Here is a 22,002-nt window from a genome sequence, read left to right on the forward strand (position 1 = left end):
AGACCCAGGAGTCAGAGAGGCTGGACCCACAGCAGCTGGGGTGAGGGTCTGGAGCAGTGAGTTGCCCACCAGCTCTGCCCTCCCACAGGCCTTGGTCACCGTATCTGGGGAGGGCAGGTCCTGAGGCACTGGCCAGCTCTACCCTCGTCACACCAGGAATGCATTCCAGGGCAGGGGCCTCAGAGAGGAGTTGCACACTCTTGGGGGAGGGGAGGGGTGCTAGAGAGGACCCCCATACCCTCTGTAGCCTAGTAACATGAGCACTGGAGCCCTGGGAGCCCATGTGTGACATGACACATCACGATGGACAGGGATGGATGTCCTAAGACGCTGGTGCAAGTGCTCAGAAAGGAAAGGCTGAGGGCTGAGGGCTCAGGGAGGCAGCCCCGAGGGGGAGCAGGACCTCCTTCGGACAGAGCTCGGCCTATGGACACCTCTGTCCTGGGAGGTGCTGCTGCCACCTACATTTCCTGTTTTCCAGATGTCCTTGTAAGTTTGATTTGCATTTACACTGTGTACTTTTTTTTTTCTTCGTGAAGAAGATCAGCCCTGAGCTAACATCTGTTGCCAATCTTCCTCTTTTTGGTTGAGGAAGATTGTCCCTAAGCTAACATCTGTGCCAGTCTTCCTCTATTTTGTATGTGGGATGCCACAACAGCATGGCTTGATGAGCAGTGTGTAGGTCCATGCCTGGGATCTGAACCTGCAACCCCGGGCCGCTGAAGCGGAGCGCGTGAACTCAACCACTGTGCCACTGGGCTGGCCCCAGGTGTGTAATTTTTCTGCACGGAATCCCTTTGATACCTGGTATTTTGTTTAGACCTTAAAAGTAGTTCTATAGTTAAAATAATTTAAAGCAGCCCTAGGCATCCCCAAGAAGGTTTGTCATTTTGGAAGAGTCCCTACGTTACTAGGTTTAGGACACGATTGTTCAGAACCTGCCACCGGGCCCCAGGGACCTCAGCTGACCAACTCTAACATTCCAGGGGAGGGGATGCCAGTCACTGAGCATGTGTGGGAGAGTCAAAAAGAAACAGGACATCATTACAAGATGATTTGACAGCTGCATTCATGACAGCATGGCCTCCGGCAGTGCGGGCAGACCCCGGCTCAGAACAGGCCCTGGCTGTGCCAGGAGGTGAGAATGAGAGACGGGTCCCCAGAGGGGACCATCCGCTTCCCGATACTGGGCAAAGAGGTCTGCTTGACGGCACAGAAATGACATCAGAGCTCCCACTTCCTCCACACACAAAACCTCGCCAGACGGACTCAAGGCCTGCAGGTGCGTCACTGCCGAGACTATGAAACGAGTACAAGCGAGAAGCTCCTTCTCCCCGAGATTCCGAGAGCTCGTGTAGGAACAGGGAGGGGGGTCACAGGTGATCAGCGAGGACTGTAGAACTTCTGTCCCCAGGAAGCAGAGTGAGAGGCAAGCCAGCCACTGAGTGGAGATATCGGCAATGTGGCAAAGGGTTAGGATGCACAACACATGCAGAAAAACCTCCCAAGAAAGGAGAAGAAGGCATCGCACCCCACGGAAAAATGGACAAATAGCACCACGGGAAAAATCACAAAAGGTGAGACCTAGACGGCCAAGAACCATGTGAAAAGGAGCACATCGGATCCGTGCGAGTTCAGAAGCCAGTTTGCCCTGCCTGGACTGGGAAAATCTCGAGTGCTTCATCCCAGCCTGTGTCGCCAGGGTGAGCGGAGCCGTGGGTCTCACAGCCAACCCGTGGGCGCAAGATGGAGCAGCAGAGTTTACGACGCACACGCTGTGGAGGCGGCAGTCCCACCTCTGGTACCACATCCAGGAAAGGTGAGAGCAGGCCCCCCAGAGATGTGTGCACACCCGTGTTCAGAGCAGCGTGACTCACAACAGAGAAAAGGTGGGCGCAACCCACGTGCCCATCAACAGACAAACGGATACACAAACTGAGGTCCACCCACACAATGGAATATTACTCAGCCTTAAAAAGGAAGGAAATTCTGACACGTGCTACCACAAGGATGGACGTGGAGGCTGTGATGCTCAGTGAAACAAGCCAGTCACTTGTACCATTCCGCTCACAGGAGGTCCCTAGAGTCAAATTCATAGAGACAGAAAGCAAAATGGTGGGCGCCAGGGGCTGGGGCATGGGACGGGGAGTGAGTGTTTAATGGGGACAGAATTTCAGTTTGGGAAGATGGAAAATTCTGGAGACGGATGGTGGCGATGCCTGCACAACAACGTGAATGTGTTTCACGCCACTGAACTGTGCACCTAAAAGATTAAGATAAAATGGTAAGTCTTATGTGATATCTATTTTCCCATAGTAAAACACACAAAAGAAAGACGTGCACACGTTCGCACACACCCCAGAGAGACAGGGCACCGGCAGTGTTGCAAGGATTTCGTCACTCCTTTGTCTAAAGTGACAAAAATTTTGAAACAACCTAAATATCCTTTAATAGGGAATTGAGAAATAAAATGAGGAAACATCACAGGTGGAGTATCACATCATCAAAAGAACCGAGTCCCAGGGGCCAACCCAGTGGCGTAGTGGTTAAGTTCACGTGGTCTTTTTCAGTGGCCTGGGGTTCACAGGTTCAGATCCTGGGTGCAGACCTACACGCTGCTCATCAAGCCATGCTGTGGTAGGTGTCCCACATATAAAATAGAGGAAGACTGGCACAGATGTTAGCTCAGGGCCAATCTTCCTCACTAAAAAGAAAATGAAAGAACCAAATCCCAGACTTCTAGTTGAAGATGACAGAGCCCACCCTTACAGTCACCTCTGCTCTCTCCCCAAGCCCCCTAAAGTGTCAGAAGGACGGGCAAGCCACGGAGTAGAGAGAATGGGAGAGGGGACTGGACAGCAGGAGAGAGTGGCGAGTGACCCTGAAGTGCCTGAGTGGCGGGCCTGGCACCTGTGGGGCAGGGGGACCGGAAGCTGGAGGTGTGGGAAAAGGCTGGGCCACTGCTCGGCAGGCCCTCCCCTCGGCGTGGGGGTCTCAGGACCAGTGGCCCCAGGGCAGGTGGCCTCCTGGACTCAGAGGTGCTGCAGGATGGAAGGAGGGGCGGGGCAGGGCCGAAGGTCTGTTGGTCTGTTTAGGATGTTTCACCCCAAGGAAGCTCTCGGGACTCGTCTGCCTGAGATGTGGGCACAGGGAGGGGGCAGGCCACCCTGGGAAGGGGGGGGGGTGCCAGGAAAAGAAGGGAAAGATGTGCCCCCCATGCCAGCTGGAAGAAGGCTAGGGGAGGGGGCCTGGGTAACCAAGCGCTTCTGGGGTCCAGTGGGGCCTTGCTTCCCCAGCCTGCACCCCGAGGGTGCAGCCTCACCCACAGCTGGGGTCACATGCAGGCCTGGCCAGTTGGACACCTGGTGAGAGTGGGCTCAGGGAGTGTGGGCAGGAGGTGATGAGAGGAGGAAACCCCCTCCTTGCAGCTTCTATGCGCCCCCTCACTGCAGAGATGGAGAGCTCACTGCAGAGAGGGGTGGAGAAAAGTCCCCACTGCTGGAGAGGTCAGCCTGAGGGCCAGGTCCCCCTCCCACTCCTGCATCCTCCCTGGCCACTCCCACTCCCAGCTCTGCCCTGTGCACTGTGGCTGGCAGCCGGGGTCCGAGGCTAGGTCCTGCAGCCCCTGGGTGTCCATCTGGGGTCAGGGCTGGCAGGAAGGGCTGCCTGTGTCTGTCTGGGATGGAGAAGGGCCCAGGCAGGGCTGTAGGTAGAGTCCCTCAGGATCAAGCGCATGAAGGTGGCAGGAGGGGCTGCTGAGGGGCACCTGGCACTCCCTACCCCGCCCTGGAAAGCCTGCAGTGTGGATATGTGACCCCCACGTCCCAAAGGCAAGCCCCCAACTCTCCCGACCGTGTGCAGGTGAGGACGCAGCTCAGCCTTAGACAATAACGTTTATTTCAGACTCAGCCTCCACTCAGGCCCAGGGTTCCAGTAGGCAGCTGGCCAGGCAAGGGCAAGTCAGGCTCACACAGAGTCCACCACCACCCTCCAGAGCCTGCCCGCGGCCAGCACCACAGACCAAGCTGGGACCAGATGCCCTAAGGATGGCACAGCACAGTCTCCCTGCAGGTGCATCGAGGCAGTGGACATGGGTGACGGTCACCCACCAAGCGGTTCTACTCTACCTGTTATTGCATTTATACGCTTGTTAGACTCAAAGGACGCGGGGTGAGGCAGGTGGGGTCGTCTTGGGGGCTGGGCAGGCATGGCTGCTGGGCAGGTCCTCCATATGTCCCGCCTCCCTGCCAGGCTCTCAGCTGCCCCAGGACAATTGCTGCAGGATGGGGAGGGGGCTCAGGGCAGGAAGGGTGGTAGCCCAGCCTCAGGGGCTCCCCTGGGTCACTAGCCAGAAGGTGAACTGCAGGAGGCCCTCCCCGGACTGAGACTGGCCTTTGGACTCTCTGTCTACCCAGCCAGGGCTCAGGCGACGAGCGGAGGTGGCACGGAAGCTGCGCCAATGTGACTGCTTGCCTCAGGTCAGCCCCACTGTATCAGGCCACCCAGATGGACCCCCACCTGCCAGCAAAGAGCAGAAATCAAGAGTGAAAGAGGCACACCCTTTAATGTCCCCATGGGGGAGCCCAGGTCAGAGCCCAACCCGGACCCCTGCCCTCCCTGGGGGCTCCTGCTCTGGGGGCTGGTCAAGACGCTGCAGCCAGGAAGCTCACAGGACCACTGGGAACTCTCAGGACAGGCTGGCACATGTGAGTGTGACTGCTGTGGACACACCTGCCTGCAGGCGGGCAGGTGGGCCACACTCAGAGTCCACTCCTTCCACTGCCCCAGGGGGCCATGGCCCAGGCTGAGCCCCCCACCGAGGTCAGAGCTCTGCCCGTGCTGCTGGGTAAACTGGAGCCTGGGCTCCTTCTGCCTCAGAAGGCAGGAGGGGGAAGTGCTGGGGGCCAGCCGAGGGGGCTTGGTTTCCACTGCCGGGGGCCCTGTCCGTGTCTCTCTCCGTCTGCGCGTGTATGTGGGGGATATATGTATACCTATTATGCATGTATGTATGTATAGATAGCTGTGTGTGAAACAGGCATGCACTAATTCCCGAGGTCTGTACAGGAAGTGGCTGTGCCCCCGACTGGGCACCAGCTATCATTTTTTCCGGGTCAGGAAGGCCACACCAAGAATCAGGGCTGCGGCTGCCACAGCCATCCCCCCAGCCACCAGCAGAGGGGTCAAGTTCTCAAATGGGCAGCGGCCTCGGCCCCCTGGACCCCCGCTGGGGGCCTCGTCCTCCTCGGCCCCATCCCCAGGGCCCTTGGGCTCGGGGGTTGCATCGGGGCTGCTGGGGGCCACAGGGGCCGGCTTCAGGTTGCTGTGGTTGTTGAGAAGGGCAGGGTCAGCCTTGGCTGGGGTCTTCTTGGCAGGAGGCGGGGTGGGGGCCTTTGGTGGCTCCTGCTTCTCCACTTGGGCCTCCTTCTTTCCTGGCTTAGCTGAAGGGGCTTTCCCGTCTGCAGCTGGGGGGGCTCTGGCTTCAGCAGCGGCCTGGGGTGCCTTGGTGTCGGGCTTGGGGCTGCTGGCCGACTTCCCTCTGGACTCCATGGTGGGCAGTGCTGGCAGGCTGTGTGTGGGCGTGCGTGGACAGGCAGGTGGCTGGACCACAGCGGCTCAGGACAGCTCACCCCTGGGCATTATATGGGCCTGGAGGGAGACACAATGAGGCTATGGTAAAGGACTCTTCCATCCTGTCCAGGCCCCGCCTTGTTCCCATAGAGATCCTACCCGGTTCTCTGCAGCCCCTCAGGAGCTGCAGCTCGGGACCCTCCTTGTCCAGGGCCTGGCCTCCATCTATCCCCTACTGCTCCCTGACAAGCCCTTCCAGCCACACAGGCAGAGGCTAAGGGCTGGGGGTGCGTGATGAGACCAGCCAGAGGCCTCAGTTTCCTCATCTGTGAAATGGTCTTGCCCACACATGTGCTGTGTCCACTACTCCAGCCGGGGGTAGGAAAGCCCTGAGAAGGGTGTGTGGTGAGGAGAGGTGGACAGCAGCCATGGTGGGCCTGGGCAGAACCTTCTCAGGAAGGGGACTGGGTCCAAGTGGAGGGGGCAGGGCAGAGCAAGAACCTGGGATCTGCGCTCGCAGGTGCTGCTGGGGTGGGAGTAGGCCCGAGGCTGCTAGAACCGGATGCAACAGACCTGAAGTGTCTCCCCAGGGACTGGAGAAGCCAGGCAGGCAGTGACAGGCCTATGCCTCCCGGCAGGCCATCTACCCCTCCCAGCCCCTGGGCCCACCCCCAGACCCGCCTCGCCTGCTCCAGCTCAAGGGCAAGGAGTCCTTCCTGGACCTGAGGCTGCGCCTGCCTCTGGGGTCAGAGGGGGTCTCTGGCATGAGCCTGGAGTGGGCACACGCTGTGCTGGTCACCTCAGTATCCCCGAATCTGGGCCAGGGCAGATGATGAGGGCTCTGGGCTGTAGAAAAGGCGGGGCCCAGATCCTCAATGTCCAGGGGTGGGGGGAGGGGACTGGGCGCCTGAGTCGTCCTTCTCTGAAGACCTAGACACACCTGTCTGCCTCTCCCCATCCCCTACGCTGCAGAACCCCACTCCCACCCACAAGGAGAGGGAGCCCCATTGGGAGGCGGCAGCTCGTGTTTCCCACTCTGGCCAGACACACTAACCACACCGAAGGTCGCCTGAAGGTCACAGCATGATGGGGTGTCCTGGGGAGAGGCCTAGCTGCTGCCACCCTTCCCAGGAAGCTGCAACAGCCCCTCACCCGGAGCTGTTCTGGAGGGGTGCCCAGCTGCCAGGTGTCAAGATGGCAAAGGGCAGGTGGTCTGCTCTGCCCGCAGACCCTCAGTTATTTTGGGCCCATGCTGACGTCAGCCGGCTGCCCCCTCCCCCTCCCCTGGCCGCTGTGCTGGAGAGAGCAAGGGGCTGGCGCGCCCCGTGACCTTCAAAGCGGGCACTGGGCTTTGCTCCGCGGGGGACCCAGTGCCCCCCAACTCCCACCACCCCAGGCCCAGGTCTCGGAGCCCCCGCTGCCTTACGCTGCTGCTCCTGGCGCTCCCACCTCGGTGCTGGGCGCTCTCCGCGGGTCCTCGGCGGGAGGCTGCAGATGCAAGCACTGGGAGTTTCCCACAATGCACTGTTCCCGGCGCAGGAAGGGGGAGGGGGCCGCATCAGCGCCGGCTCCGCCCGCTGTCACCGCGGCGCCCGGACTGGCCGGCCGGGAACTCTGAGGCCCCGGAACCCGGTTCCGTTTTTGATCCCAAGGGCAGCTTAGGGTCAGGGAGGCGAGGGGCTGAGGCTGCCCTTCCTGCACCCCCAACCCAGACCGCGCAGGAGTCAGGATGTCAGAAGGCAATTGCGCCAGCACCCCCTTCAAGCCAAGGTGCTGGGGAGCGACCCAGGTCTGCAGGGGGAGGGGAGCTGATTAAGAGAAGAGGGGACTGCCCTCCCCCCCAAGAGTCTCAGAGAGGAGGCATCTACTTAGAATATTTATTTATCTTCTTACATGACAAGACACAAAAAGTTACAACTTCTTAAAACTCTTCAAAAGAAAAAATATAATTCTGTAAGCAGCAGCAGCAGCTTCCAAGGTACAGATGTGGTGGGAGAGGGCAGCTCCCAGCAACAACCGCGAACTAGTGGGCCCAGGCCGGAGCCCCAGGTAGTGTCACTGGAAGGGGCCTCCACAGGGGCCGGGTTGGGGGACACAGCACCAGGTCAAGGTCAATCACCAACACAATCACGTGACCGGGGGCGGGGCAGGGCGGCCTGCCTCAACTCACAACGTCAGTGGGTCGGGGCTGGGAGGGCGGAGCTTTAGAGGGTGTGGTCCGGGGCCTCAAGCAGAGGCCCAGAGAGCAAGACCCGCCCTCCCAGGGCGGAGGGAGCTCCTGGCCCCGGCCCCCCCCCACCTCGTAAAGCAGAGCAAGTGCCCTAGGCTCCATACTGGTCCTTATGTCTGCCCTCTGCTTGGCCAATCCTGGACGTGCGGTGGGGGTCCCAGAAGAGGGGACAGGCAGGAGAAATAAATTTCTGGACGGGGTTAGCGGGGAACCTAGGGGGCACGAACCATACACACACACACTGCACACACATACGTTGCCTGGCCACGTGGGGGAGAGCAGCAGCCCCCCCACAGCCCCATCCCTGAGGGGCCAGGCCAGCTGAGGGCTGGTGGGCACAACCTGCTACCCACCACATTCGCACATGCACACACACCTCACATGCTCTGGGCCCCCAGCCTGGGGTGGGGACAGAGGGGCCCACCAGAAGGGATGCTGGGTCCCACAGTGGGGGGGCGCTTGCCCTGGGAGTCAGAATTCAGTGTGACCCCTGCCCGGGATTCCTGGCTCAATATGGGGGGCAGGAGACTCCGATCCTCCTGCAAGGCTGGCCGGGGTGGGGGGCAAAGTAGAGTTCTGGCCAAGGGCAAGAGCAGCAGCAGGGGGAGGCTGGACCGACGGACGGAGGGATGGACAGAACCACTTGTGCCTGGCAAGTTAATAAATAGGTTTGTGCGGGGTCCCCTTTGTGGACTAGGGGCCAAGCCTCGGGGACGAGAGCTGGTAGACTGGAGGGTAGGGTCCAGCTTGCCCAGCCCAGGCCTGGGGCCCCCAGCCCAGAGACCAGCTCTGTCCCTGGGGGTGTTCAGGCCAGGGTGGAGCTGGGGCAGGGCTGGTTCCGGGAATGTAAAGATTTCTGCGTTTTCTACATAAATAAGACATTGATCCCAGTAGTCGTGCAGGCAGGACCCCGTAGGGGCCTGTGTGTGCACCACTGTGTGGACCCCGTGCCCCTTCCTCTGCCCCCCCCGCCCATGTCGGGGGGTTGGGGAGAGACTTTCTCTTGCTTGGTCCTGGGCTGGCCGCCCGGCTCCAGCCCCACTCTGGTCCCGCTCAGCTGTGGGCGTGGGGCGGCCCTGGGCTCAGGGCTGGGGGCGCTGCAGCAGCCCCATCAGGGTCTCGGCGATGCCCAGGAAGTAGACCACCTGAGCAATGCCGAACAGCGGGGCGATGACCAGCGCGCGACAGTAGGCGCCCTTCAGGAAAGCGGAGGGGCCCTCGTGCCGCAGGATCTTCCTGTGGGGAGATGGGGGTCAGAACTGGTGTCACCCCCGCCCCGCCCCCTGGGGCGCACCCCCTGGGGCCTCACCCACCTGGTGCAGTCCAGGATCCCCGAGTAGGTGTCCTCGTTGACACCGCGCTGGAGCGACTGGAGCCGCGTCTTCACCACTGCGGGGGGGAGAGGGGTCAGCGTGGGGCCCCGTTCACAGTCGACCCCACTCCCTCACAGCCCCCATCCCCAGCCTGGCGCACTGACCGTCACAGGGGTTGACGGCCACGGCCGCTGCACTCCCGGCCACGCAGCCGGCCAAGAAGGACACATAGAAAGGAGACTTCTCCCCAGATGCCGGCTGGCCCAGCTGGTTCAGGTTGGCGAAGAGGGGAAAGTACACGATGGAGAAGGGGACGTCCCTGCAGAGGAGGGGCCGCAGTGACTGGCCGGTGCGGGGCGAGCGGGCACACCTTCCTCCTCCCGCCCTCCCTGTCTCTCCCACCTGAGCAGCGTGGCCCCCAGTCCCTTGTAGAGGCCGGCGATGCCGCGGGTCCGCAGCAGGTCCCGGGTCAGCTGCATGGCCGTGGGCCGGGGGGAAGCCGGAGTCTCCACCGAGGGCTGGGCACCCCCCTGGGCTGAGAGGTGGGCCTGGGCAGCCAGTATCTTCTTCTGGGCGGCTGGGGAGAAAGGGGACGGACCTGTTGGCTCTCCCTCCCAGCAACAAAGAGGGGGCAGGGATCCATCTGTTGTCCCCACTCCGGCACTCTCTCCCTCAACACTCTCACCAATGCGTCCTGCGTCCTGAAGCTGGATCTTCAGCATCTCCATGGGGGTGGTCACGATTACCTGGCAGGTGCCAGCTCCACAGCCCGCCAGCATCTCCTTAAACAGGGTCAGCTTCTGCCTGTAGCGGAGAGGGTGGGGGCCGCGGAGAAGAGTCAGAGGCCCCTGCCACCCAGGGGCTGCGTGCTGCGTCTGGGTGTGAAGAGGGATGGGAGTGGTGGAGACAGATGCAGCTCTGTGAGGGTACAGAACCCCCCAGCGTCAGATACACCTCCAGGGAGCCCGGCAGACAGATGGCCCAGGGGCAGGGCCGGGGTAGGGCAGAGGGGCCATTCTCGAGCAGAAAGAAGTAGAGAAGTGTGTGTGGGGGTCCTCAAGTGCCCCAGGGGCTACCATTTCCGCCCCACCCTTTGGTGATGGGAAAAGCTGGTTGGTGCCCCCCAAATCTCAGCCTACACAGTGCAGCTGGCAGTGGCTTGGGGCCAAGGACCACTGAGGCCTGAGCACCACTGACTCAGCCATCTGCTTTACTCCACGTGGGGGCGGGAAGGAGAGAGGAGGATGATGGAGGAAGAAGGTAGAGAAGGAGGAGCAGGATGGAGGAAGAAGGTGGAGAAGGAGGAGGAGGATGGGGGAAGAAAGTACAGGAGGAGAAGGAAGATGGAGAGAGGAGATGGAGGAGGAGGAGGAGGAGGAGGAGGAGGAAGGGGAGGAGGGGGAGGAGGGGAGGAGGGGGCCCTGCAAGGTGAAGGTGAGGGCCTCAGGAGGGCACAGCCTCCGTCCTTTGCCTGCAGGCACAGAACCCTGCCCCCCAGCAGCCAGGCAGGCCCAAGCCCCTCACCCATCCTTGGAGAGGTGATAGCGGAAGAAGTCATTAGCTGCCAGCTTGATGGCCTTCTCGGGGGTGACGAGAGTCAGGTTCACGGCGGCTCCTGGGGGCACACGGGGTACGGGGCGCGGGCTGGTCAGTGGCCCGGGCTGGGGAGGCCCTCAGCCAGCACTTGCCTCCCAGCTGGCAAAGCCCGACTCCAGTCGCTCCTTGGCTGCCTCCTCCTGCCCTCTCACCCACATTTGTGCCAGGCAGGGGCGGGCACCAGGCGGGCATGGGGCCGTGCCTCCTCCTCCAGGCACCCTGCCACCTTCCCGGGTGAGCCTCCCTGAGGAACACCTCCCTGGGGGACAGAAGGTGCTCGCGCTGGAGTGGGCACCGAGCAAGAGGACTCAGGAGTACGTGGCCGCGCCTGGCCTGCTGTGGGCCGGAGCCAGGCAGGCAGTGGCAGGCCCCCCTCCGCGGCCAGGGCTCGGGACTGCACGGCCTCTGGGCAGATCCAGGCTTGGGGATTGTCCGCTAAGCTGCTTTGCAGTAATGCCGCCGCCCCCTCCCAGCCTGCCAGCACAGAATGGGTCTCGCCTGTTCCAGAAGGCAGGCGAGGAGGCTGCAGCCACCGTGGTAGAGCCACATCGTGCGTGGCGAGGGGGTGCCAAGAACTGCCACTCCCCAGACGTCCTGCCCCTAGTGCAGGTGCAGCCAGCCCCCAGGGACACGTCCACGTGTCCACTTACACACCAGGCCAGGCGCTGCCCTGCCTTCCCACCTGCCTCCCAGCCAGCCCCCCTGGGGGACCCCTCTGAAGCTGCCGGAGGGTGCCACCCAGGCCTGCACGTCCGAGGGTTGAGCCTCACCACGGTACATGCCGAAGTAGCCCTCCGAGCGGATGGTCTTGATGAGGCAGTCAGACCTGCAGCCAAGGGGATGCCGGTGAGCTGGGGCCGCCTGCCCTCAGTTTCCCCTTTTGTTAAACAGGGTAGGGGGAAACCGGAGCCTGAGCCTCACCCTGCCCCCACACCACATGGCCCGACAACCGCCCTCCACCCCCATGCCGGGCACACTCACATGCTGGTGTACATGCGCTGGCCATTCTGCTGGTTCTGCAGCCTCGTCTTGGCCAGGTCAATGGGGAAGACGCAGGTGACCCCGATCAGCCCAGCGATGCCGCCATTGATGAGCTTGGCTGGCAGACTGTGTGGGAAGAGGGAGGGTCAGGGCCGGCCTCCTCGGCCACAGGTCAGCGAGCAGGGTGAGGAAGGCATGGCTGCGCTCTGACCTGATCTGCTTATCAGCCATTTAACTCCAGCACACCGAGGTGGGAGCCCCGAGAGGATGCCAGGTGGGGGAGGTACTGCCGGAAGAGGGGGAGGAGGGCCGGTCCTCCGCTTCCAGGGGAATTTCAAAACCACCGCTTTGGTCCTAGAAGGAAGGACTGGAGTCAGTGGGGGTGGGGCAGGCCACTCAGGTACACACGCACCGGAGGAACCCACTTCCCCCAAAGCCCCTCCCCAGGTCTTCTGCATGGGCACCCAGCCCCTCACCACCACCTAGCTGGGCCGTCAATATGTCCCAGGAGTGCAGCGTGGGAGGAGGTGTCCGCCACCCAGCCCCATCCCTGGGGCCACCCGGTTTCCCCTCATGTCCCCTCACGGCATCAGCGTTCTCCCAGCTGGCCTCTCACACGTTCACAAGCTCACGCTCCTGCTCAGCCTTTAAAGGGCCAGGCACCTCTGGGGGCAGCGGCGGCAATGAGCCAGTGAGGGCACCTGGACCTTGGACGGGCTGTGGCGACCCCCTATCTTTGAGCAGAGGCAGCTGGTGCCTGCCCTCTTCAGGATGGCGGTGGGAGTCTCCTCACAGGCTCCTCCCCGGCACCCCAGGATCCCCACCTGGGCTCAGCTCACAGCTGCCAGGTAGACAGCCACCACAGGCGCAGTCCCCTGCCTCCCACTCTCATGGTAGCACCATGCTGGACCCAGGGACATGCCCTCCCCTCAGAGAAGCACGTACTCCCCCACACCCAGCCCTGCGTCCCCCCGCCAGGAACTTCACTCCCAGACAGACAGACACACACACACAGGAGCTCAGCAGTCAGAACCTCTGGAAGCTTCAGGGGTGTGTGGGGCACAGGGGAGGGGGCCAGCGGACCTTCTGAGGCTCCCTGTGGTTGGTCCCCGCACCCACACTAGGGGTGGGGGTAGAAGGCGCCCCTCTCACTTGGCGCAGGGCTGGGGAGCCAAAGCCAGCCTCGGGGGCCTCCTATGGGGAGCACAGCCATGAAAGCTGAGCTGCAGGGGGCCTTCCCCTCCGCCTACCCCGGTGGCCCCCTCAGAGGCCACCTGTCACCAGCTCGCCCCTGCAGCACTGCCACCCAGGGTCACACGGCTGGCTCACACCCCCGGTTCCTCCGAGGACTGGTGACCTTCACCTCAGCTTTCCCTGGCCAGGCTGTCCCCTGCTTCTCCCGCCCCTGCCATCCCTGTGCCGCTCACCCCGAGGTGCACAGGACTCTTGCTCCTCACGACTATAGCCTTTGGACTCGGGGAGAAGATGAATGGGCTGAGGGAGGTGCTGGCCACAGGGATTGGCCGTGGGGAGGGGTGGGGTGGGGCGGGCCTGGGGTGCGGTGGAGGGGGGCACGACTTTCTCTTTCACTTTGGGAGAAGGGATGAGGGGTGGGACAGCTTCTGGGAGGCAGGGACTGGCCTCAGAGACCCCCCTTAGCCCACAGGGCAGTGGGTCTGATTCAGGCTGACCCAGTCAAGCCAGGCCACCTGCCCAGAGGGACCCAGCTGCTCTGCCGGTTTCCACCTGCAGGCTGATGTGCCTAGAGCCCCAGGACCCTGAGGACGGGGCGCTCTCTCTGCCCGGCACCCTGTGTACTTCCGTGTGAGGAATCTGGTGCTGTGGATGGAGATGGGTCCGTGCCCACTCATGTCTGTGGGACCTATGTGTCTGTCGAGGGAACGTGCCTCCCAGAGAAACCTCAAGCTGGGGGGTACAGAGGAAGACATGGCTGTCCACTGGAAAGGCCAGGGAAGGGGTGGCTGGGTCTCAGAGGCCACTGGCTGGCACCCACAGGCCTGCTCACCTGGCAGGTCCAGAGGGCACAGGAACTGGCGCTCCCAGAGGCCTCTGCTCTGCCGAAGTGCCCCCCACCCCCACCCAGGGCCTCAGTGCCACGGACCTGCTTCTCTGTCCCCAGCCTGTAGAGAAGAGTCTGACCTCTGATCTTCAATGGCTTCTCCCTTCCCACCCCCACCCCCTAGGTGTAGAGTGGCCGCAGCCAGCTCTCTGCTGCCCCAGGCCCTCCGGGGCAGGGTCTCCATCCTCACTCTGTCCTCTGGTGACTGAGTGAGCCTGGCCTCCCTGAGCATCCCCAGACCCCACCTCCTGTCTAGGGTGAGGGACTCCTGGATGATGGGGGGGTCCTGGAAGTCAGACAGACCGCCTAAGGGGGGAGGGGAGCAGTTGTCCCAGGAAGAGGGAGGCAGGCAGGGGGGATTTTGAGCCTGAGGAGACAGTGGCAGGAATGAGAAGAGTGCGAGCTAGGGGCTCTGCCTGGCTGGGGACGGCTGGCGGGGTCCTCTGACCAGGAACCCCCTTTTTCTGTTCTCACTCCATGGTCCCCCGTTATGAGACAGCTGTGGAAGCCTCCCCCTGCCCCGCCCTCAAGTTGCCACAGAAACCCTGCAGCCCCAGCCAGGCCCGAGGCCCCAGGGCTGGCAGCCCTCACTGTCCCCCCTGCTCTCCAGTTCAGCAGCCAGGGAAACTGAGGTGGCAGGCAGGCTGTGCCCCCCACAGAGACCACCCACAGGATGATGCTGCTGCTTCCAGACCCCCAGGGGTAAAATCTTTCACAAATGAAGCTCTCCACCCCCCCAGAAAGGTGACAGGGGGTGAGACTCAGAGTCTGGGACTGGCTGCCTGATTCTCATTCAATCCCCCCATAGTCCCATCCCCCTGGGGTAGGCGCCTTCGGTCCTGCTGTCTGGGGGGGTGTAGGGGGGGCCCAACCTGCGGACAAAGGAGGCGTGGAGTGTGGGCTGTGGGATCCGCTCAGAGGCCAGCTCAGCCCCCTGTCCAGCTGGAGGGAGTCCGGACGGGGCTCCAGACGGTCACGCTGTCCCCCGCCAGGCGATGGCGACTCCAGCCACGGCACGTGTCCACACGCATCCAGCGGGGTCCCACGTGTGCGCCTCCCCACGGCCCGATCTTTACTCCTTGGGCTCCGGCCCCAGCCTCCCACCTCGCGGGGACACGTGTGCACGGGGAGCGCGCCCGGCACCGCCCGCGGCCGAGCACGGCCTCCTACACCCGCGCCGCAGCGGGTCGGAGCATCCGCCCTCCCGGGCCCCGCCACAGCCGCCTAGTCCGGGCAGTTGTCACCTCCCCCGGCCGCCTCGGCGCCCCTCGCCCCCGCAGCCGCGCCGTACTCCGGTGGGCGCCGCGGAAGGGAGCGGCCCGGCGAGCACTCACCCCGCGATATGCCGCTGCCGCCGCCGCCGCGCTCGCCTCGCCGCCTGCCGCGCGTCCGGCTGCACCTAGGCGCGGAGGCGCGTCCGCTCGGCGCCGCGCGCGCTCCGCCCCCGGCCCTCGGCCGGCACGCGGGCTCCGGCTCCCCCTCCTGGCCGCCGCGGCCACTGCGCCCGGCCGCACCCCAGGCTGGGCCGCAGGTCCCCAAAGTCCTTGCTTGGTCTCTGGGCTTCGCGCCCCTGCATGGGCCTAGGACCCAGGGATTAGTGCCATCGGGCCAAGAGGTGGCGGGGAGCACTGGAGCGAGGGTGTCCTAGGGGAGAAGCGGTTGGGCCACACGGTAGGTGCTTGGGGGTGGAGGGGGGACTGCGCTGGCCATGTGCCCACCAAGGAGGTGGCTGCACAATTCCGCAGACAGGTGACTTTGTATCCATAGGTGCTGCAGCTGCTACTTTGTAGCTGAGCTCCTCTCCCTCTTGGGGAAGATCAGGACTGAGAGGAGGTGCCAGGCATGTAGGAGGTGGCAGAGGTGAGGGGTAAGGAGCAAGGGCTGTGGGGGAGTCTGCACACAGGGCCCCTCCCTGCAGGAGCCACCCCTGCCTTCCAACCACCCCTCCACCCAACAAATGAACTGAGCTCCAGGCAGCAGCCAGAATAGGGCATGTTTGTTACGCACTGGGGTCACTGTCTCCAGACATAGGGAGGACACAATGGGGGGCCTCTGACCTCTGGCCAGGGCATGGCAGAGGCCAACCCAAAGTCAGTGGGGTCTAGGCCTGGGCAGGCTCTAGGGACTGTGATGCCGAAGGGCCAGAGGGGCCAAGGTCCCCAGGAGCCAGGCTCGTGCGCCGGATGCCATCCTGGTACTTGCGGCGACCGAGCTCCAAGACAGCCCGAACCTCTTCAGCCACGTCCTGCCGGTCACTCTGCTCCAGGGCCTGCACCAGGAGCCCCACAGCCCCAGGCTGCCCAGCCTGGCGCTCAGCCCAAGAGAAGAGCATATGGCGGATCTGCCCGTCCAGGTCGTCCCTGGGAGGAGGGGGAATGGTGATGGAGGAGTCCAGTCCAGGACTACCCACTACACCCAGGGTCCTGCTCGCCCGCCCAGCCAGGGTGGGTGTCCTGCTCCCTGGGCCAGGTGTAGCTAGACCGTCCCTTTCCTGCCCTGCCCCCACTGCTCCTGGGTAGAAATTCAGCCAGCCTCAAGTAGGGCCCTCCTGGCAGCCAGGACTCAGGCCTGAGGCTGGCCGGGGGGCCAGCACGGGAGGCTCACAGGAACTCACCGGAACTCATGCCGAATTCGCTGCAGCTCACGGTAGGGCAGCCCCAGGTGCAGGGCCACAGCCGGCCAATCAGGGCCCAGACGTCCAGCCACACTCAGCAGGTTGCTCTGGGTCAGGAAGCCGGTCTCAGCATCGCCCAGGTTCAGAGGTGCCAGGGAGAGGCTAGCCCCCAGCCGCTGCCCTGGTCCCTCAGACCCCCGCAGTCTCTATGGGGAGAAGGGATGCAGTAAGCCCTGGCCTCTGCCCCTGGCTCCACCCCTGTGCCCCTGGCCACCCCCTGGGCCTCTGCACTGCCCCTGCCCCCTTCACACACACTACCCCCTGCCAGGCCGCACCGGTAGCTTGATGGGCAGAGTGGCCATCCACATGGCATCCGCACCCTTCCTCTGCCGGGCGGCCTCAGCCTCCTCCGGCACCTCCTCAGGCACTGCTCCCCGGTAGAAGGACACCTTGGGGTGGGATGAGGTGGGGTTCAGTGCTCCGGCCGCTGTCCAGACATCCTGGGGGACCCTACTCCATTGGCCCACCTGGCCCCTCACAGCCTGAGCCTGCCGGTCCAGGGTGGTGGTCACATACACCTCCTTCACGTTCTTCAGCTGCGAGTAGAAGACGAAGCAGACCCTGCCCTCCACGCAGTCTGGGCGGTCTGGGGGTTAGGGAGGGGCTCAGCAGGGAGCCTGGGGCAGACCCCAGGGCCCCCTCTCTGTGGGCGGGGGGGGGGCATACCGGCATCCACGTCAATGCCCCTTTCAAAGGCAGCAAAGAATTTCTCGCCCTCAAACATCTCCACGGTGTCGGAGGGCTCGGGGCCACGGTACCGCTCCAGCAGCCGCCGCAGGGTGGCGTCCACCTGGGGGAACACCCATCAGCTCAGAGCCAACCCCTGCACCCCCACCCTGACCCTCTGGCCCCCACCCTGTGGCCCTCCCGGCCCTCCGGACCCCCTCCCTGACCTTGTTGCGGGGCAGGCACTGCAGTAGGACCTGCTCGGGGTCCCGGCGCCTCTGCAGTGCGATGAGGTTCACGCGGTGTAGCCGCAGCCGCTCCCAGGCCTTCCGCGCCAGGCCCCCCACACACGTCTTGGTGGTGTACCAGAGCCAGTACCTGGGAGGGCTGGGGGGTGAGGTGGGGCTGGATGGACCGGGGTGGGGTGGGGACTCAGGTGGACTGAGGAAGCTGGGGGGGCCACTAACCAGGAGAAGTGCGTGACCTGGAAGCGAGCATACAGGTGGGTGAGCTCCAGTGCCACCTGAGCTGTGATGTCATCCCAGGTGGCTGCGGGAGGGGCCCAGTACAGCAGGTGCAGGCGGGAGCGGTCCAGACTCAGGCCTGGGGATGGGAGGGGGCCACAGGCTCAGGCCTCCCTGGCAGGGGCTCCCCCTTTGACCCCTTATCCCATGGCCATGAGTCAAGGTATGCCACATGGCCACCTCTCACCTGTGACGCCAGGGGGCAGAGGCAGCTGCACAGTCACTGGTCGCAGGAAGCTGGGGTCACCGCTCTGAGAGAGGCCCAGCAAGGGGCTCACGGCCCCCTCAGGCTCCCCCAGCAGGGCTCGCAGCTCTCTGCTGGCCATACGCACCACCTGGGGCAGACAGGCCACCCGAACTCTTGCCACTGTGCCAAGGCACCACCCCTGCCCTTGGTGGCTGCCCAAGGGGCATGCAGACATACCTGCATGCAGACATGAAGAGGCTCCTCGGTGGCCCCAGGGGGGAATGTGACCTTGACCCCAGGATGTCCTGAGGAGCACAGCAATGTCCCCTCTGGTGGCACCAGGCAGGTGTCAGACACAGGGCGGGAGACCACAAGGAACCATGAGAAGTGGGGCACCTGGCAGTGAGCCCAGAGCCGCTGGGCAGGGGGGGTGAGAGGGAATGGAGTCAGAGGGCAGTCGGGGTCAGAGCAGAGCTGCCAGGCAGGCCTGGATGGCCCTCACCTTGGGTGCCTCCTCCTCTAACTGGGTCTCCAGGTCACTCCAGCTGTCGTCACTCAGGGTCCTGACCACCACCTCACGGCAACGCCGGGCCCGTGGGGGCACAAAGAGCAGCCACAGGCCCACCTCCTGCCGGGCAAGGGTGGTGTGAGTGCCAGGGCCACGCCTGGGCCCTCCTCACCCGCCCCCACCGTGCGCTGGCCGTGCCTGCTGAAAGGCCACTCCATGGGGCTGCAGCTCCAGGACACCACTGAGCAGGGAGTCGTGGGGACCCAGGGGGACGAGGCGTGGCTCTGGCAGCCACAGTCGATAGTGGATGGTGACAGGGGTAGCAGTGGCCCCAGCGGGGAACTGCAGGCGGACACCACAGGCCAGGGTCACGGAGCAGCCTTGGGAGGTCACAGGGAAGCTGAATGAGGACAGGGTAGGCATCAGGTCAGACAGAGAAGGGGCTGTACGTCTGACTCTGCCACCCCTGGAGGATCCTAAGAGAAGACCCCCAAGGCATGGGCAAGGTGTCTGGGGTAGACAGGTGCCCCTCCAGCCTCACTGCTCCCCCATCCCACACCTGTCCAAATCTGAGGTCAGGAATAGTCTGGGCATTTCCCGGACCACGGGTGTCCCTGTAGAAAGACAGATGAGCCATTAGGACAGTGATGGTACCTACGTCCTGCACGTGAAATCTGCTCCTCTCTAGCAACAAGCTTACCTGGGGGACTGCAGGGATCTGGCGGGGCCTCGCCCAAGGGGTTCCCTTGAAGGCGCACAAAGGGGGCGTCCAGGAGCTCAGGGGGCACGTCCCGGAGCTGGTTGTCCCTCAGGTCCAGCCGGGTGAGCAGCGGGAGGCGGTCCAGGCCGGCAGGCACCGAGACCAGGAGGTTGCTGTGCAGAACAAGGAGCCGCAAGGACCGAAGGCCCGCTGCAGGCAGGCACCAGCTTAGGACGAGCAGAGGACCACTCAGGGCCACCCCACACCCTGGAGCACCAGGCCAGGCCAGGACACTCATGCTAGGGCCTCCCAGAGAAGCCCTGTCCTGTGGCTAGACTCAGAGACTCGGGTAAGCCTGCTCAGGGAGCCTCGAAGGCTGGAAAAGTGGGGAAGCAAAGGAGGACTCACTAGGAGGAGTGGAGGCTCCAAGGTGGGCTGAGCCTGAGTGTGCAGAGCCACGCAGAAGCCGAGAGGGCCCCTGGGAGTGGAGGCCGGGCCACGGCTGAGGGGCGCTCCCCACCAGGCCCAGTGAGCCAAGAGAGGCATGGCTCCTACTCACCAAGGGAGGCCGGGAGGCTCTGCAGCTGGTTGGAGGCCAGATTGAGCTCAGCAAGGCTGCTCAGGCCTCCGATCTCAGAGGGCAGAGTGTCCAGAAGGTTCTCAGAGAGATCAAGGCGCTGCAGGGTAGACAAGGCCCCCAGAGCCGTGGGCAGAGTTTGCAGGCGGTTGTGGGTCACAGAGAGGAAGGTGAGAGCAGGGAGGGCCCCTAGGGCCTCAGGCAGCTCTGAGAGGCGGTTGTGAGAGAGCAGGAGGGCACCCAGGCTGCGCATCTGCGGGACACAGGCCGGCAGTGTCTCCAGGTTGTTGAAGCTCAGATCCAGGTGAGCCAAGCAGGCCAGGCCACTCAGGCCGGCTGGCAGCGTGGTCAGGGAGCCCCGGAGGCTGGCACCCCCTGCATCCCGGCGTTGCCCACCTGGGAGGAGGGAAGGCAGATGTGGTCCTCAAAGCCAGAGTCCCGAGTCCCAGCTTGGTCCTGCCAGCCAAGGCACAGACCTCCACCCCAGCCCCACCCGGACAGACAGACAGAGATACTGGAGAGACACCAGCCAACGGAAGGAGGCAGGGACAGAGACTGCAGGTTCATCTCAGCTTATGGCCATCACCCATGACCCACCCCAGGAGAAACACCCACACTGGGGTCTGCTGGGAGACCCCACCGAGCAGCCGCAGGGTCCAGGAGCTGGGACTCTGCCAGCTTCACCTTGGGGAGCTGAGTAGAGCTGTACGGAGAATAGTGATAGAGCTGGGCCCGGGCTGGGACCAGGTGGGACTCACCTTTGAGGACCAGGGAGCGGAGGCGCGGCAGGCTCCCTGGCACCCGGGCCAGGGTGGCCTCCAGCAGCTGAGGGTCTTCGTGGCCGCTCAGCTGCAAGAACTCCACCTCCAGCAGCTGATGGGGCTGCTGAGCACAAAGGTGCAGCAGCCGGTGGCAGCCCCCAGGGTACAGGTCCAGGCTCAGCCGGTTCCCAGCCAGGAGAGGGGTCACCCCGGGCCCTGCATCCACAGCATCTGTAGCATCTCTTGCAGCATCTTCTGCAGTAGCCGCCTGGGGCTCCAGCCCCTCCACCACCGCATCCATCGCCCACCAGCTGTCCTCGGGGGCCAGACATGTCCCAGCTTGCCAGGCAGGCCTGCTCAGGCAGGGCCCGGGAAGGCTGCAGAGTCAGAGGGAGGAGCGGGTGGGATTGGGGCTGGGCCCTCCTCCCAGTCAATGGAAGGGGGACTCTGGCTAGGGAGAGCCCTTGAGCCAGGCCAGCTGGTCCACAGAACCCAGAGTCCAGGCTGGACAGGTCATGGCTGAAATGGGGCTGAGGAATGGGACCCCCAAAGCTGGGAGGGCAGCAGGCAGGGAGACCCTTGTGTGCAGAGGAGCTGGGGAAACCTGCATGGGAGAGGAGGAAGTGAGGGTTCACGTCCTAATTCTGGGCATTTGGACAAGGGACTCCTAGAGCTGTCAGCTCATCCTGGCTGCACCCGCCTCCCCTCCTGGGACAAGAAGCTAGGGTCCTGTGCCACCTTCAACCTTCACACTCATCAGCTTTGACAGGAGGTTCCTGACTCTCATCCACCACGTGGGGGCGGTGGCCCACGCCAAGGAGCGGGTGATTGCGCCCGCGTATGTCAGAGACGTGAATGTGAGGGGGTAACCTGGGGTCTGAGCCACTAGGGACGGGACCCCATTTCCTGATGGCTGGAGGAGGGCTCTCCCACCACTTCCAGTTCACACCTGGGTCCGCTGGAGAGGGCGGTCCCAAGCGCATCTGGGGCTCACACGGCCTGGGGGGCCGGTCCCGGCGGGAGAGCTCGCCCTCCCCGCACCCTCGCCGTCCCAGCGCAGGCCCGCGGCCCGCGGTACCTGCGCTCCAGGCCGGGCGCCGCCTCGGGTGCCGGCTCGGCGCTCCGCGCCCGGGTTCCCGCCGGCGCGCTTCCGCGCGGGCTGACTCCAGGCACCGCCCCCTCTGGCCCCGCCCCGTCAGAGGGCGCCCCTTGCTCCCGCTGGGGTCCGCAGGCGAAGGCCTCAGGGTCCCTCCCTGCCTTGCCTGCCCTCTGCAGGCCGGGCCGCCCTGGAGATGCGGACGCAACCTCTTCTGCCGAGCCGCCTGCCCAGCCGCGCTCAGCTTCCTGTTAGTCTGTGTCCGTCGGCGCCGTCCAGGCCCGCCTTGCGCGCCATGAAACCCGCCCTTTCAGAGGTTCTCGGCCCGAGGCTCTGCTCGGGGGCTGTGCACTCCCGGCCCCACGTTAAAATCAGCTGGTGCAGTCTCGGGGCGGGGGAGGGAGGGGGCTTCAGGGGCTGATGGCGGCTGCTGCCCGACACCCACCCCCTGCCAGAAGCCAGAGCTCTGAGAGTGTTGTGTTCTTCCCCAGCCAGCCCCAATGGATCCCTTCTCCGGAAGGCCTCCTCTCAGGCCCTGCGG

General features: G+C 63.9%; 3 protein-coding genes across 18 annotated transcripts; all 3 read right to left on the bottom strand.

Moving 5' to 3' along the window:
• Positions 1-3,874: 3,874 nt before the first annotated feature.
• On the bottom strand, positions 3,875-7,294 carry CEND1 (cell cycle exit and neuronal differentiation 1). 3 transcript variants are annotated; one of them, XM_014831544.3, is made up of 2 exons: positions 6,995-7,294; positions 3,875-5,646 (listed from the first exon to the last, which is right to left on the bottom strand). In XM_014831544.3, exon 2 carries the CDS (start codon positions 5,545-5,547, stop codon positions 5,098-5,100), a length of 450 nt encoding a protein of 149 aa, XP_014687030.1. In that variant the 5' UTR covers positions 5,548-5,646; positions 6,995-7,294; the 3' UTR covers positions 3,875-5,097. The 3 variants fall into 3 exon arrangements, with proteins under 3 accessions (XP_014687030.1, XP_014687031.1, XP_070344594.1); XM_014831545.3 differs by having other exon boundaries at positions 7,018-7,278; XM_070488493.1 differs by having other exon boundaries at positions 6,990-7,086.
• Positions 7,295-7,431: 137 nt separating this feature from the next.
• Positions 7,432-15,242, bottom strand: SLC25A22 (solute carrier family 25 member 22). 6 transcript variants are annotated; one of them, XM_044750039.2, is made up of 10 exons: positions 15,103-15,242; positions 11,900-12,042; positions 11,689-11,814; positions 11,478-11,533; positions 10,636-10,726; positions 9,797-9,915; positions 9,514-9,688; positions 9,276-9,430; positions 9,112-9,187; positions 7,432-9,034 (listed from the first exon to the last, which is right to left on the bottom strand). In XM_044750039.2, the coding sequence occupies exons 2-10, from the start codon at positions 11,917-11,919 to the stop codon at positions 8,881-8,883; spliced, it is 972 nt and encodes a 323-aa protein (XP_044605974.1). In that variant the 5' UTR covers positions 11,920-12,042; positions 15,103-15,242; the 3' UTR covers positions 7,432-8,880. The 6 variants fall into 6 exon arrangements, with proteins under 6 accessions (XP_044605974.1, XP_070344589.1, XP_070344590.1 ...); XM_070488488.1 differs by having other exon boundaries at positions 14,641-15,127; XM_070488489.1 differs by lacking the exon at positions 15,103-15,242 and adding an exon at positions 13,116-13,162.
• A 477-nt stretch (positions 15,243-15,719) lies between these two features.
• PIDD1 (p53-induced death domain protein 1) lies at positions 15,720-21,684 on the bottom strand. Of its 9 annotated transcripts, none has more exons than XM_070488487.1 (16): positions 21,444-21,566; positions 20,363-20,742; positions 19,587-20,000; positions 19,028-19,237; positions 18,887-18,941; positions 18,526-18,727; positions 18,322-18,447; positions 18,057-18,236; positions 17,820-17,967; positions 17,576-17,711; positions 17,336-17,486; positions 17,109-17,232; positions 16,922-17,028; positions 16,718-16,831; positions 16,383-16,588; positions 15,720-16,128 (listed from the first exon to the last, which is right to left on the bottom strand). In XM_070488487.1, exons 2-16 carry the CDS (start codon positions 20,664-20,666, stop codon positions 15,870-15,872), a joined length of 2,736 nt encoding a protein of 911 aa, XP_070344588.1. In that variant the 5' UTR covers positions 20,667-20,742; positions 21,444-21,566; the 3' UTR covers positions 15,720-15,869. The 9 variants fall into 9 exon arrangements, with proteins under 9 accessions (XP_070344588.1, XP_070344586.1, XP_070344587.1 ...); XM_070488485.1 differs by having other exon boundaries at positions 16,910-17,028; XM_070488486.1 differs by having other exon boundaries at positions 17,336-17,495.
• Positions 21,685-22,002: the final 318 nt, after the last annotated feature.

Source organism: Equus asinus, chromosome 17 (genome assembly GCF_041296235.1).
Source record: "Equus asinus isolate D_3611 breed Donkey chromosome 17, EquAss-T2T_v2, whole genome shotgun sequence".
NCBI classification, from domain to species: Eukaryota; Metazoa; Chordata; class Mammalia; order Perissodactyla; family Equidae; genus Equus; species Equus asinus.